General features: G+C 46.3%; 1 protein-coding gene across 2 annotated transcripts in view; it reads left to right on the plus strand.

The window, feature by feature from the left end:
- Positions 1 to 11695, plus strand: part of LOC118398592 (protein dispatched homolog 1-like) — a 73703-nt gene extending 62008 nt beyond the window's left edge. For both annotated transcript variants that reach the window (XM_035794095.2, XM_035794096.2), the window contains 6 exons: positions 5063 to 5092; positions 5479 to 5602; positions 5790 to 5917; positions 6655 to 6752; positions 6840 to 6937; positions 7109 to 11695. In XM_035794095.2, coding sequence (XP_035649988.1) covers positions 5063 to 5092; positions 5479 to 5602; positions 5790 to 5917; positions 6655 to 6752; positions 6840 to 6937; positions 7109 to 10723 — 4093 coding nt within the window. In that variant the 3' untranslated portion in view covers positions 10724 to 11695. The remainder of the gene's footprint in view (positions 1 to 5062; positions 5093 to 5478; positions 5603 to 5789; positions 5918 to 6654; positions 6753 to 6839; positions 6938 to 7108) is intronic.
- Positions 11696 to 15128: the final 3433 nt, after the last annotated feature.

Below are 15128 nucleotides of genomic sequence, written 5' to 3' on the forward strand. Positions count from 1 at the left end.
TTTGCTTGACATCATGGGAAAATCAAAAGAAATCAGCCATGAACTCAAAGAAAATTGTAGACCTCCACAAGTCTGGTTCATCGTTGGGAGCATTTTCCAAACTCCTGAAGGTAACATGTTCATCTGTACAAACAATAGTACGCAAGTATAAACACCATGGGACCAGGCAGCCCGTCATACCGCTCAGGAAGGAGACGCGTTCTTTCTCCTAGAGATGAATGTACTTTGGTGCGAAAAGTGCAAATCAATCCCAGAACAACAGCAAAGAACCTTGTGAAGATGCTGGCTGAAACGTGTACAAAAGTGTCTATATCCACAGTAAAATGAGTCCTATATCGACATAACCTGAAAGACCGCTCGGCAAGGAAGAAGCCACTGCTCCGCCAGAAAAAAGCCAGACTACGGTTTGCAACTTCACATGGGGACAAAGATCATACTTTTTGGAGAAATGTCCTCTGATCTGATGAAACAAAAATATAACTGTTTGGCCATAATGGAAATGTTTGGAGGGAAAAGGGTATGCTTGCAAGCCGAAGAACACCATCACAACCATGAAGCACGGGGTGGCAGCATCATGTTGTGGGGGTGCTTTGCTGCAGGAGGGACTGGTGCACTTCACAAAATAGATGACATCATGCGGGAGGAAAAGTATGTGGATATATTGAAGCAACATCTCAAGACATCAGTCAGGAAGTTAAAGCTTGGTTGCAAATGGGTCTTGCAAATGGACAATGACCCCAAGCATACTTCCAAAGTTGTGGCAAAATGGCTTAAGGATAACAAAGTCAAGGTATTGGAGTGACCACCACAAAGCCCTGACCTTAATCCCATAGAACATTTGTGGGCAGAACTGAAAAAGCATTTGCGAGCAAGGAGGCCTACAAACATGACTCAGTTACACCAGCTCCGTCAGGACGAATGTGCCAAAATTCACCCAATTTATTGTGGGAAGCTTGTGGAAGGCTACCCGCAACGTTTGACCCAAGTTAAACAATTTAAAGGCAATGCTACCAAATACTAATTGAGTGTATGTAAACCTCTGACCAACTGGGAATGTGATGAAAGAAATAAAAGCTGAAATAAATCATTCTCTCTACTATTATTCTAACATTCTTAAAATAAAGTGGTGATCCTAACTGACCTAAAACAGGGAATTTTTACTAGGATTAAATGTCAGGAACAGAGTTTAAATGTATTTGGCTAAGGTGTATGTAAATTTCCGACTTCAACTACACACACACAACTCCATGCTGCAGCTCCTCCTCCAGAAAGGGATATTAGAAAATAGTTTCCTGCACTTAGGCTCTGCCCAGGCTTTCAACAACATTAACTTTCATCATGATTCAACCAGTTGCGTTCGATTTTGCATTATAGCCCAACTGTCGTTTATTTTATTTTTTTATACAATTTTGGTTGGCCAATAGGGGGTGAAATGGCATCATATGGGTACATACATAATCACGATAGGAAAAAGGTTGACATCGCCCAACCCTAGTATGGTTAAAATGTTCATCATGGACCTAGCCTATTTAGCAAACATCTGAACACCATAAGTGACTAGGCTTACGTTAAATAATTCACGACACGTCATTATTCATTATTTGCATAGTGACTCGTGTATTGCATAATTCACCCTTCTTGGACTAGTTTACAAAGATGTTTGCTGGTTAGCGCAGTGCAGGGTTGGTGATGGCATGTGCAATACCCTCACATTCCTTGGATTGTGGTTCTGAAGCCCCTGGACTCAGGGGGTTAAGCTGGTTGCTATAAAGGGAGCGAGGTCACAGGATAATAAAGACATCTCTTGGACAGCTTGTAACTATTGGCTACAGTGTTGAAATCCGGCCTGTTTGCCTGGAATTTGCACACGCCCATATTTCAATCCCAAGAATGTGGAGATGGCAGGTGTGGCCTCCAGACCCAGTTCACTGGCGGATGTAGCTGTCCGTGTCCCTTCTGCACTCACACATACACACTGCGCTTAGACTTATTATACAGCCATAATCTCTGATTCAGACTCATCTTTTCTCATACACGCTTGCATCCAGAGGCCTCATCTCCAAATAAACCTTATCAGAGACCTGAGTTGTGTAACTAACTTGCAAGTACAATGTTACAGTATTATTTCTTACAAGCTTGTATGTACCTATAATCTATTTAAGGTATACAGGGGAAGTTGATGAGCTGAAAGGGATGCTTCTGGATTTTGGCAATGAGGCCCTTTATCTACTTCCCCAGAGTCAGGTAAACTCGTCAATACCATTTTTATGTCTGCGCCCAGTATGAAGGAAGTTGGTGGGAGTTTCGCGAGCCAATGCTAACTAGCGTTCGTGCAATGAGATACTATAGACTTCCAGTCACTGCGCTTATGCTAGGTTGCAATTGTGCTAGTAAACAACTACCCTCAAACTGCACGCAGAGACACAAAAATGGTATCCACGAGTTCATCTGACTCCCTTTTAAGTGCATGCTTGTGGCTACTTCCTGATGATATATATATATATATTTTTTTAATTTTTATTTATTTATTTTACTCAACATTTCGCTACAATATGTAATGCCTAATGCATCATGCTGATATTTGGATTCCACCCTCAAGCCAATCTTACAATTCCATCGCTTGAATGAGCCTCTAATTGTGTGCAGTGTTCCAGCGAGTTTTAATCACAGGAGCGAATAATTGAGAGTTGACAGTAATTGCTCTTGCCCTAACTTGAAAGCTTCATGCAGCCCCCGATTTCCAGAAATATCTGCCGTGTCTGTTAGCAGTTTTCCCCCCTCAGCTCTGTGACCCCTGACCCCTCTCGCCTCCCTTCACTCCACCACACGTCAACATGGCCGCCTCAGCCTAACCCAGCCACTGCTCCAAAGTTCCTTTATTTATTAACCCAGTGATCCATAAACATTCCCCTTTCTGATAAATAGAATAACATTTAGGAAGGGTAACTGTTGTAAGTTTGTGGAAGAAATGTGGGGAGTTTGTGTGAAGGGGGATTGGGATCAGAGGAGTGGGAAAAACCAGACTCGTGGTTTGTCATCCTGCTGGATTTAGAGACTGCGATCATCAGTCAACGGATTTCTCCTCCCCACCCCACTGCCGCCTCCTTAAAAACATTTTTAGTCTGCGTTTCTTCACATTGCTGCTCTCATTGACAGATTGGATAACAAGAGAATTGAAACACAAAGCTTGTCTTTTGAATGCCAACTTCAATTCCTAATCTTGGCCTATACTTTTTTGAAAGAGGAAAAAAAAACATTTGAAAGTTTGTTTCATGTGGAAGCCATAGTATCTGACGATATCTGTCGTGAATCCACAGTATAGTCCTCTGTTTAATACATCTTATTTGTCTGAAATGCAATCATGATCCAAAACAGATCTCGCAGATAAATAGGCAGCAGTGCTCTTTTTGATGGCTCCTCAACTAAAGATGTTTTATGAATCCAGTCCAACTATTTCCAATAACTCTACTTCATTCTGGACCATAATATCTCTGTCCCGAATTCTGCCGTTCAAGGCCCCTACATGGAAACTAATGGACAGCACAGAAAAGCAATAAATTAAGTTAGACTTTTCCATGGCAAACAATGCTAACTTAAGGGGGATATGTTTTTCATTAGGCATTGTTGGTTAGTATCAGGCTGTCACATTTTAAAAGGTGAATCACTGGCTATTTTTCTTGAATGTAAAAGTATAGCAAGGAGTCTCACTCCATTTCTATGTGGTAGTGTTAATGGGACTTACCTTGTCTAGAATATGCTAATTGTTCTAAGCCAGTTCCATACAACATCTGGTTGTCGTATTAACATGTCCAGCTAACTTTAAAGGGGATTTACTGCCTCCCCAGAAGTTGTTAGTGGTGAAAAATTCCCGCCAATAGCTTTTGTCCATCTCTGCCTCACCGTGCCATGGCAACCACTAATTATAGCATTCCATGGATTCCCTTTTAAAGGGAAGGAGGAAAAATACATCCATCTCTTGGCCATATTGCTCCAATCACGCTGAAATATCCTGTGTGCGTGCGCTGTGATTGGCTGAGGCAGAGGATCGTCTGAGTCCACTTCCTGTTTGGGATACTGATTTCCTTGTTTTCGTTTCTTGTGTGTAATCTTACCTAGTCCCTGATGTGGGCTGTGAGGTCTGTGCCAAATTGTGACTGGTAGTGCAATACTCATGCAGGTTGCAGTGAATAGAATGTGGATAAACATCAAGGCTGCAGTATAAATCATGATGACCTTCCTTGGACATAAAGTTAGGACAGTCTGTCCATTTCCACAGATTTCTCTCCCAGAGTCTCTCCCCATCTCCTCTCTCTGTCATTTGCTGTCATGAGCATTGTGTATATTGCATGTGAAGACATCTCCAACCCACCCCTTCCACCTCTACTCTCCCCCTGCCTTCACCCTTCTGGCCTTGCTCTTATCTGTACCGGGCCTGTGTGATCCGGTGGCAGTATCTGATTCCCTCTGACTCATGCTTGCACTCGGCAGCCCGGAGGCTTCCCACTGCTCTGGGAAGGTGCTGATGGTTAGTCCAGACAAATCCAGAGCAGCTGAAAGCTTCATATGGCAACGGGGAAGCCCAGTGCAGATCCTCTCTGTCTGCATTTATGGCACAGGAGACATCACCACTAATGGGACTCTAGTCCTCTAAATCTTTTAGCTAAGCTTTACAGATTCTTCATGCACTGCAGCAGTGTGTGGGGTTTTTGTAGATTAGAAACACAAAGCTGACCTAAAAGTGATTTGTGTTGCCTAAAACAGTTAGCGTAATAGATTCTTCATTCACTTGCACATCTGTGCATGTTTTTTTTATTTTGATATATTACCTAAAGAACAATTGATTGGTATTTTTAAAATGAAAATGAAAAAAGTTACACTCGAATGGCGCCTCCTTTTTGTTTATGTTAGTTTGAATACTGCGAGTTGTTCCCCACAAGGTGTGTGCTGCATTGCTGCTCAAAAACATGTTCCCCTTGCACGGATGCCGAGGCAAATCTGGTTTTGATTGGCTGTTGCTTTGACTCCTAAATGTAAACCTGATTTACCTCCCTTTGTTTTGCAGCCCTGCAAGGCCTTTTCGGTTCCCCAAAAGGTAAGACCTCCCCAAAAAATATATATATATATTTTATTATTAAGAAAGCTTTTCTCTCTCCTTGAGTCCATCAAAACCCAGCCGAGCTGTCATTCCTGTGTAGTGAAAAGGGCTCTCTGTACCTGGAACCTGCTAACAGTCACCCATGCTCCTTTACAAAATATGCCTTTAAGTAATTTCTCTCATGTCAGAACACTGAATATACTTGAATAACTACAAAATATTCAATAATGGCATTTTAATGAGCACCTTCTACTCTTTTTGATGTTCTACTGGTGTATCCGTGTGCCCTTCTCTTTTCTGCGTGCTTATCAGTACATATCATATTCGTATAGTTATAAAGCCATCAGCCTTGTGTTTAATCAATACCTGTCCTTCATCTTCAGCTATGCAGAGCTGATTGCTGATTGGCCAGTGGTGGTCCTGGGGGTGTGTACAGTCCTCATCGTGGTGTGTGCCCTGGTGGGTATCCTGGTGCCAGACCTGCCAGACTTCTCAGACCCTTTACTGGTGAGTAGGCCGAGCCGACGGAAGGCACAACACTTTCTCCATAGAAAATCTTGGTCCTTATTTGACCAAGATGGACAACATATTGTTTCGCACACAGTAAAATCATTATATTGAGTGGATGTGAAAAGTCCAAGATGTCAAAGGTGAATTTCCTGGTAAACTAAAAAGATGTCCTCTATTTCTTCAGGGATTTGAGCCACGAGGCACAGCCATAGGCCAGCGACTAGTCACATGGAACAATATGGTGAAAAACACAGGGTACAAAGCAACCCTGGCTAACTACCCATTCAAGTATGCGGATGAGCAGGCGAAAAGGTAACAAGTATAACCACGCATATCCTGTCCATTTGATGTCTTCCTCCTAACCCTCTAGCAGGCTAGATCAGGTTTAGGCCTCAGGCCAGGAGATGGAGTGATGAATGCTGCCGAGAGACAGACAAACAAACACACTAAATCTCAATCCCATCCTACAAAAGGATCGGTGGGGAGGTTGTTCTATCCCAGGCCCATCTTCCATTACTTATCCCGATCACTGGGGGCCCGGTGAATAATCAAGGGCAGGTGTGTGTTTGCGCATGCAAGTATGTGTGTGTGGACTTGGGGGGGGCCTCCAGGGCCAGACCTGTCAGCAGGACTCTCTGCATCATTCTGCCTCAGCCCCTCAGTCTGCTCTGACAAACTCCTGATTAAAGGGCCATCCTGTCTGTCTCGGTCAGAGGATGTCACTCCCTGAAAATCCCTCTATGACCTGGCTATTATTATGATATTTAAAATAATGATAACAATATGATTGTGTCATACATCAGTAGAGTGATCACTATCACTGGCTTTGTCATCATTAATGGTTTGGCCTAAAACCATTTCCTTCATTTGTCTAAGAATGACCCTATTTTTAACTGTCTTTTTCATTTTGTTACCAAGTGAAAATAGTATGTATGCTTTAAGTGGATTACATCTCATTCTTTCATGTAGATCTTCAGAATTAAAGGAACCTTTTATACAAATGTATGAAATGTCAACAGTGTAATCACACTTCAACTTTTTTATTCCAGTCACCAAGAGGACAGGTGGGCTGAAGATCACTTTGACAGAGATAAAAGACAAGCTGACTGGGACTTCAGTAAAGACAGTTTCTTCTGTGATGTCCCAGGTACAAACTCTTAACGCTTCTTCTGTTTGTCGGACAATGCTCGACTGTGATGAAATGCTAACCAGATGCTCTTTACTGTATGTGTAGGTGACAGATACTCTAGATTAGTATTCACATCTGCAGAGGGGAAGAACCTGTGGAACATACAAGCAATTAAATCTATGTGCAATTTGGACAATACACGGGTAAGTGGAATAGCACTGTTGAAGATGTGCCTCAGCATTTTCTCATTTCAAATGGTGCAATAAGCCCCATCACATCAGTCATGTTATGGTTGGAGTCTGATCTCCTTGGGTCAATAGTTATGTTCTATTCTAGTCATACTCTGTTCTTATCTCCTGTTGTGTTGTCCCCAGGTGCGCTCCCACCCTCAGTACTGGAGCCTGTGCCAGCGCACCACTGACGCCTCCTGCTGCCCCAGCTGGACCCTGGGAAACTACGTTGCCATCCTCACCAACAAGTCCTCCTGCCAGAAGATCACAGAGCGCGACGTGTCACACACCCTCAAGATCCTGCGCTCCTGTGCCAAGTACTACCACAACGGAACCCTGGGTCCCGACTGCTGGGACATGACCACTCGCCGGAAGGACCAGTCTAAGTGCACCAACGTCCCCCGCAAGTGCACCAAGTACAACGCCATCTACCAGATCCTCCATTTCCTGGTGGACAAAGACTTCCTGAGCCCAAAGAACACAGACTACCTTATCCCCACCCTTAAACACAGCATGTTGTTTTCTCCGACAGAGAAAGGGGAGACCATGATGAACATTTACCTGGACAACTTTGAGAACTGGAACTCCTCGGACGGCGTCACCACCATCACGGGGATAGAGTTCGGTATCAAACACAATCTGTTCCAGGACTACCTACTGACGGATACAGTGTATCCAGCCATAGCCATAGTGATTGTGCTGGTTGTGATGTGTGTGTACACCCGCTCTGTGTTCATCACCCTAATGACCATGATTGCCATCATCAGCTCCCTAATTGTGTCCTACTTCCTGTACCGCATGGTGTTCGACTTTGAGTTCTTCCCCTTCATGAACCTCACAGCTCTCATCATCCTGGTGGGCATCGGGGCGGACGACGCCTTTGTCCTCTGTGACGTGTGGAACTATACCAAGTTCGACAAGCCCAACGCTGAGCTGTCGGAGACAGTGAGCATCACTCTGCAGCACGCCGCCCTTTCCATGTTCGTCACCAGCTTTACCACGGCCGCCGCCTTCTATGCCAACTACGTTAGCAACATCACCGCCATCCGCTGTTTCGGCGTCTACGCCGGCACGGCCATCTTGGTTAACTACATACTGATGGTGACCTGGCTGCCAGCCGTGGTGGTGCTCCATGAGCGTTACCTGCCCAACATCTTCACCTGCTCTAAACCTCCCCACCAGCAGACAGGGCTTTGCACCCGCACCCTCTGGGCCAATCTGTGCCAGAAAGCAAACAAGTGCCTGTTCACCATCTCTGAGGCTTCCAGGATCTTCTTTGAGAAGGTGCTGCCGTGCATCGTGATCAAACTGCGTTACCTCTGGCTTTTCTGTTTCCTGGCCTTCACAGTGGGAGGGGCGTACGTGGTGTGTGTCAACCCCAAGATGAAGCTACCCTCTCTGGAGCTGTCTGAGTTCAAAGTGTTCCGCTCCTCCCACCCGTTTGAGCGTTACGATGCTGAGTACAAGAAACTGTTCATGTTCGAGAGGGTCCACCATGGGGAGGACCTGCACATGCCCATCACCATCATCTGGGGGGTCACCCCCGTGGACAACGGGGACCCCCTCAACCCCAAGAACAAAGGCAAGCTGATGCTGGACAACACTTTCAACATCGCCAGCCCGGCTTCCCAGCTCTGGATTCTCAACTTCTGCCAGAAGCTGAGGAACCAGAGCTTCGTGTTCCAGTCGGAGGAGCAGGACTTCACCAGCTGCTTCATCGAGACCTTCAAGCAGTGGATGGAGAACCGGGACTGTGAAGAGGCCTCTGTCTACCCCTGCTGCAGCCAGTCTACCTTCCCCTACAAGCAGGATGTCTTTGAGCTGTGCATCAAGAGAGCCATCATGGAGCTGGACCGCAGCACCAGCTTCCACCTGGACAGTAAGACCCCCGGGCCTCGCTTTGACATAAACGACACCATCCGGGCCATCGTCCTGGAGTTCAAGAGCACCTACTTGTTTACACTGGCCTATGAGAAGATGCACCAGTTCTACCACGAGGTGGACACCTGGATTCAGGAGGAGCTGAAGAATGCCCCAGACGGGCTGAAATACGGCTGGTTCGTCAGCAACCTGGAGTTCTATGACCTGCAGGACAGCCTATCAGACGGAACGCTCATCGCCATGGCGTTGTCCGTGGTGGTGGCCTTCGTGGTCATGCTCCTCACCACCTGGAACATCATCATAAGCCTCTACGCCATCCTCTCCATCGCAGGGACCATCTTCGTCACAGTGGGCTCACTGGTGCTCCTGGGCTGGGAGCTCAACGTGCTGGAGTCGGTCACCATCTCTGTGGCAGTGGGTCTGTCGGTGGACTTCGCCGTGCACTACGGAGTCGCCTATCGCCTTGCCCCCGAGCCTGACCGCGAGGGGAAGGTAGTCTTCTCCCTTGGCCGGATGGGTTCTGCTATCGCCATGGCAGCGCTCACCACCTTTGTTGCCGGGGCGATGATGATGCCGTCCACAGTGCTGGCCTATACCCAGCTGGGCACCTTCATGATGCTCATCATGTGCATCAGTTGGGCCTTTGCCACATTCTTCTTCCAGTGCATGTGCCGTTGCCTGGGCCCCCAGGGCACCTGCGGACAGATCCCCCTGCCCAAGAGGTTTCAGTGCCAGGCTTTCAAAGAGGGCACCACCAACGTCCCCTCGCCCCAGGGCAAGCATGGCACCAAGTACCAACTGGACAGTCGAGGAGGAGAGGTGGAGCATGAGCATTACGAGCTGGAACCGTTAGCCTCGAACCAAAAGAACGAGGAGAAACCTGCAGAGGAACAGGAGACGTGCACCCAGCTCTACAATGGAATAGCCCCCCACTCTGCCCCCTGCACACACATCCCCTTTAAGAGCAAGGCAGAGTCTGGCAGAGGTCCCTGCTCTGAAAATGGACTGGGTATACTGGCGACTGACGCCACACCCAGATGCCAGTACTCCCATAACACAACCTGCACATGTGGAGATCCCCCTCACCAGTCTATGGGTATGCAGTGGACCCCCCACCCATGTACTCAAGCCACCCAGGAGTCCCCATTCCCCCTCACAGGCAGCCATGCCAACAAAGGCCAGACCCTCCTTTCCACTCTGGACGCAGTCTACAAACCAATGGGTTGCCGTATGCACTATGTCCACTGTCCCCCAGCCCATTTCCACCACTGCACCCCGGGCAGGGTGCCCAGACAGGGCCCTCACAACTGCCACCTCAGAAACTACTGTGTTCACACTGTCCCCCTCACAGGTGGCCTCCCCAGGGACCAACACTCTGCCCCAGACCCAGCTGGGCTGGAGGAAGTACACCGGACTGGAGCATCCTCTGGCCCTAGTGGCAGCCTCACCACCCCAGCCCAGACTCACAGGCCTCCTGCCTCTGCTCTGGGCTGCACGTTAGCTCACATACACACAGGGTGCTGCATAGCCAATCATGAAACACAGAGGGAGGAAGAGAAAACGTTAAACGCTCCAAGGGATCAGAGCGTGGATCATTTTGTGTCCACTACAATGCAAAAGGACGCTGGTCATAAGATGCCTGGCAACAAGAAGCTTGAAACCAGTACTACTCCTGTCACATGGGAAGAAAGTGTCAAAACGTGCAAACAGAACCCCAAAAAAGAGAGGGCATCCTCAGGATCTCCCAAGAAACTCTACTGTTTTAACAGGACTTTAAAAGTAAAGTGCAATTCTGTCGAGTTTAACACGCCAAAAGCTGATGCCAATGTGCCTGCTCTTGCAATGAATTCAAAACCCGCATCTGAAAGTTTATGTTGACAGCAAAGAGACTATATCTAAAGAGTCAACTTTTGTCATATCAAGCTGTCATGAGCAGTGTCCCTGTGCAATTAAAGTGTTTGGGATATTTCACTGACCAAGTGCCTTATGTCGTTCATGTAAAAGTATGTCCCTATATATTCTGTGATTACTGTTTCTACTGTGCAGATATTGGTTTGATCAGTCAGATGTACTGTATTATTTTTGAGTACACTGTTTAAGGAATGGTGAACCATTGACTTTATTCCATAAGAACCACAGGCCTTAGTAGTCTGTTTCACGTTGCCACATGCCTTTTGGTCCAATATGAAAGATGTACTGTATGATTATAAAGTCATTTTAACAAGATTGTCTGTCTCTTTCCACTCCGCTCCTACAGTATGAAATGAAAAGTATATTGAGGGTTTGTTCAAAGGGCACGGTTTGAAATAACACCTGTTTCATTGTCTCACTGCTGCTAGAGTCTTCAGAAGATTGGCTCAGTCTGGCCTGAGGCCACGGTGCTGTGCTGGGCTCTTTGCTCTCCTACACCACACAGACGTTTGATTTCTAATCTTCACTCCCCAAGAGCCTGCATCACATTCCAAGCAGGTCAGAATCCTACACAGTAGGACAGAATCATACACAGCAGGACATCAGTAGGTCTCAGACATTTTTGCAGATGCTCTTATCTAGAGCGATTTACAGGGGGCAATTAGGGTGAAGTGCCTTGCTCACGGGCACATTTATTTGACCTAGTTGGCTCGGGGATTTGAACCAGTGACCTTTTGGTTAGTGACCCAACGCTCTTAACCACTAGACCATCTACACATGTAACTGAGCAATTTTCTAACAGACAAGAATTATAAAGAGAAAATCTAAAACCCAGGAATAGTATAACTCCTGGGTCCTATCATTTCATTTTGTAACATATCGATTACATTCTGTTTACTCCCTTTGTTAAAAGTATCCTATAAATTGACCAATTCCATTCATTCAAAGTCCTGTGTTTTATTTGCTGTTCTGGCTCCTGCCATCCATCCCACCTAAGAGGTTTCCCTGGTGGTCCAAGATCTTGGCCAAACCTTCTGTAAAGCAAACATATACATTAGACCACCAGGCTCTGCAGGCAGTATGACTCAGCACAACAGACAGAGTTATAATTATACTTTCAGTCGTGAATTAATGTCAGATATGCAGCTCTGAACTAGGCTACCAGACGCCTGTAATTATCTGTGAGAGAGAGGCCAAGGTGGTACTGTAGCCCATCTCCCTTAGTCTCCGACACCATCACCCACTCAAATCCACAGATCAGTTTTAACATTGATCAGGGGTACAATGAAACTATATGGTGTGAGTGAGTAGAAATTCCTCAAGCAGCTGCAAAGTCCTCTTTCGAATTGTTCCACTCCTTTTCTATCTCACACTTTATTGTGCATAGTTCCTGTCTGACCCTTGCCCAGACATTTCTTAGCTGTCAATCACACATCTAGTTCCAGTCAGTACAAATCCCCATCCCTGTTCAGCCCTGACAATCTGAGGGGTGCAGATGGGACCTCTGTCACTCATAGGGGCAACTGTTTGAACCTCTCACTGGCTGGAAACTTTCCAAAATGACATGTCTCCTGTGTAAACTTGTCCTTGTTTACCGAGCCCCAATGTTTCTGCAGTCCTGACCTGAGGAATTTCACAGAAAAAAAGCAATATGCACCTTTGACTGGGGAAGATGGCTTTCCACATCTTTCTTTTGTGTGAACTCTCACTACAGGGAGAACTAGAAGAAAGACACGTGGCACAAATTGACAGACTTATCTCAGATGGTTAACGGAAGCATTCTGCCAATCTGATCTTTACCTGAGAAAATTGTACTCGGGGAGACTGCTCCTCATATCTAAGGAAGGTCTTCAATCTACTCTATCATAAAGGGCTAGCCTCTAGTGAGTGTACTGTAAATTAGGCAGAGAATGATGAGTGGTAACCCATATTGCCATGAGTTGAGTTCCTTTAACTTGGTATTTCATTGTGCACAGCACATTAAAATGATCCAAGATGGCGTAGCAGTCAGACGTCCTTGTCCTGTCGTGTCCATTGTATATATCGTTTTACATATTTTTCATTGCATATCCTTTAAAATATTTTGCTAAACCTCGTCATCTAAATACTCTCCTGCAACCCGCCTCACCCAATGTGGCGTGGATCTGCTTTTTTCTCCTAAAGTATTTATATTTACTTCGGATCTGGAATCCCTCAACTGAAGCTAGCCAGCTAACTACCAGATATCAGTCAGCAAACCATTGCCAGCGGTCATCAGCTAACCTTCAGCTCGGAAAACTCGCCAGTTCGAACAACGTGACTCTAACCAGAGCATAACAGTCCTGTTATTTTTATCCCCGGATTCCTACCGCAAACTGAACATTTTCATCTGTTATTCACAACTAGCTAACCGCAATCCCGGATGACTACTCCTGGCTAGCGTTTCCATCCCAGAGCAAGCACCAATTTAGCTTGAAGCTAGCCCGGCCAGGGCTCCTGTGCTACCACCGAAGCATACTCCTGGGCTACAACATCTGCCTGCTAGCTACCTAGAGCTACTTGGAACCCTACTAATTCCATGACTGGTCTATCGACGTCACCGCACGAAGAGGCAAAAACAGACTTACCCCCATCGTGACCCCCCCCAAAGGCTAACTTTCTAGCCCCTGCTATCTGCTTGCTTGCTAACCCGGTCTGCTAACTGCTAAACGGCCGGGCCCTGGTCTGCTAACTGCTAGCTTGCCTGCCCGGTCTGCTAACTGCTAGCCCTTGCCTGCCCGGTCTGCTAACTGCTAGCCCTTGCTAACTGCTTGCTTGCTAACCCGGTCTGCTAACTGCTAGCTTGCCCTGGTCTACTAGCTGCTAGCTTGTTAGCTTGCTAACTGTCTGAATCACCGTGTCCCCAGCCAGCCCAACCACTCACTGGACCCATATGTTCACTTGGCTACGCATGCCTCTCTCTAATATCAATATGCCTTGTCCATTACTGTCCTGGTTAGTGATTACTGTCTTATTTCACTGTAGAGCCTCTAGCCCTGCTCAATAATAATATGCCTTAACCAACCATGTTTTTCCACCTCCTACATATGCGATGACATCACCTGGTTTAAACATCTCTAGAGACTATATCTCTCTCTTCATTACTCAATGCCTAGGTTTACCTCCAATTTACTCACATCCTACCTTACCTTTGTCTGTACACTATGCCTTGAATCTATGCTATCGTGCCCAGAAACCTGCTCCTTTTACTCTGTTCTGAACGTGCTAGACGGCCAGTTCGTATAGTCTTTAGCCGTACCCTTATCCTACTTCTCCTCTGGTGATGTGGAGATTAATCCAGGTCCTGCAGTGCCTAGCTCCACTCCCACCCCCCAGGTGCTCTCATTTGTTGACTTCTGTAAACGTAAAAGCCTTGGTTTCATACATGTTAAGATTAGAAGCCTACTCCCTAAGTTTGTTTTACTCACTGCTTTAGCACACTCTGCCAACCCAGATGTCTTAGCCTTGTCTGAATCCTGGTTTAGGAAAACCACCAAAAACCCTGAAATCTCCATTGCTAACTATAACATTTTCCGCCAAGATAGAACTGCCAAAGGGGGCGGTGTTGCAATCTACTGCAAAGATAAAGTAATACAGAACTCTGCAGGCTAAGTCTGTACCCAAACAATTTTCGCTTCTACTTCTAAAGATTCACCTTTCCAGAAACAAGTCTCACTGTTGCCGCTTGCTATAGACCTCCCTCTGCCCCCAGCTGTGCCCTCGATACTATATGTGAACTGATTGCCCCCCATCTATCTTCTGAGCTCGTGCTACTAGGTGACCTAAACTGGGACATGCTTAACACCCTGGCAATCCTACAAACTAAGCTTGATGCCCTCAATCTCACACAAATTATCAATAAACCTACCAGGTACAACCCCAAATCAGTAAACACAGGCACCCTCATAGATGTAACCCTAACTAATTCGCCCCCCAAATACACCTCTACTGTTTTCAATCAAGATCTCGGTGATCACTGCCTCATTGCCTGCATCTGTAATGGGTCTGCGACCAAACGACCACCCCTCATCACTGTTAAACGCTCCCTGAAACACTTCTGCGAGCAGGCCTTTCTAATCGACCTGGCCGGGGCATCCTGGAATGACATTGACCTCATCCTGTCAGCAGATGATGCCTGGCTATTCTTTAAAAGTGCCTTTCTCACCATCTTAAATAAGCATGCCCCACTCAAAAAAATGTAGAATTAGGAAAAGATATAGTCCTTGGTTCACGCCAGACCTGTCTGCCCTTGACCAGCACAAAAACATCCTGTGGCGCTCTGCATTAGCATCGAATAGCCCCCGTGATATGCAACTTTTCAGGGAAGTTAGGAACAAATATACACAGGCAGTTA

This window comes from Oncorhynchus keta, chromosome 19, assembly GCF_023373465.1.
Source record: "Oncorhynchus keta strain PuntledgeMale-10-30-2019 chromosome 19, Oket_V2, whole genome shotgun sequence".
NCBI classification, from domain to species: domain Eukaryota; kingdom Metazoa; phylum Chordata; class Actinopteri; order Salmoniformes; family Salmonidae; genus Oncorhynchus; species Oncorhynchus keta.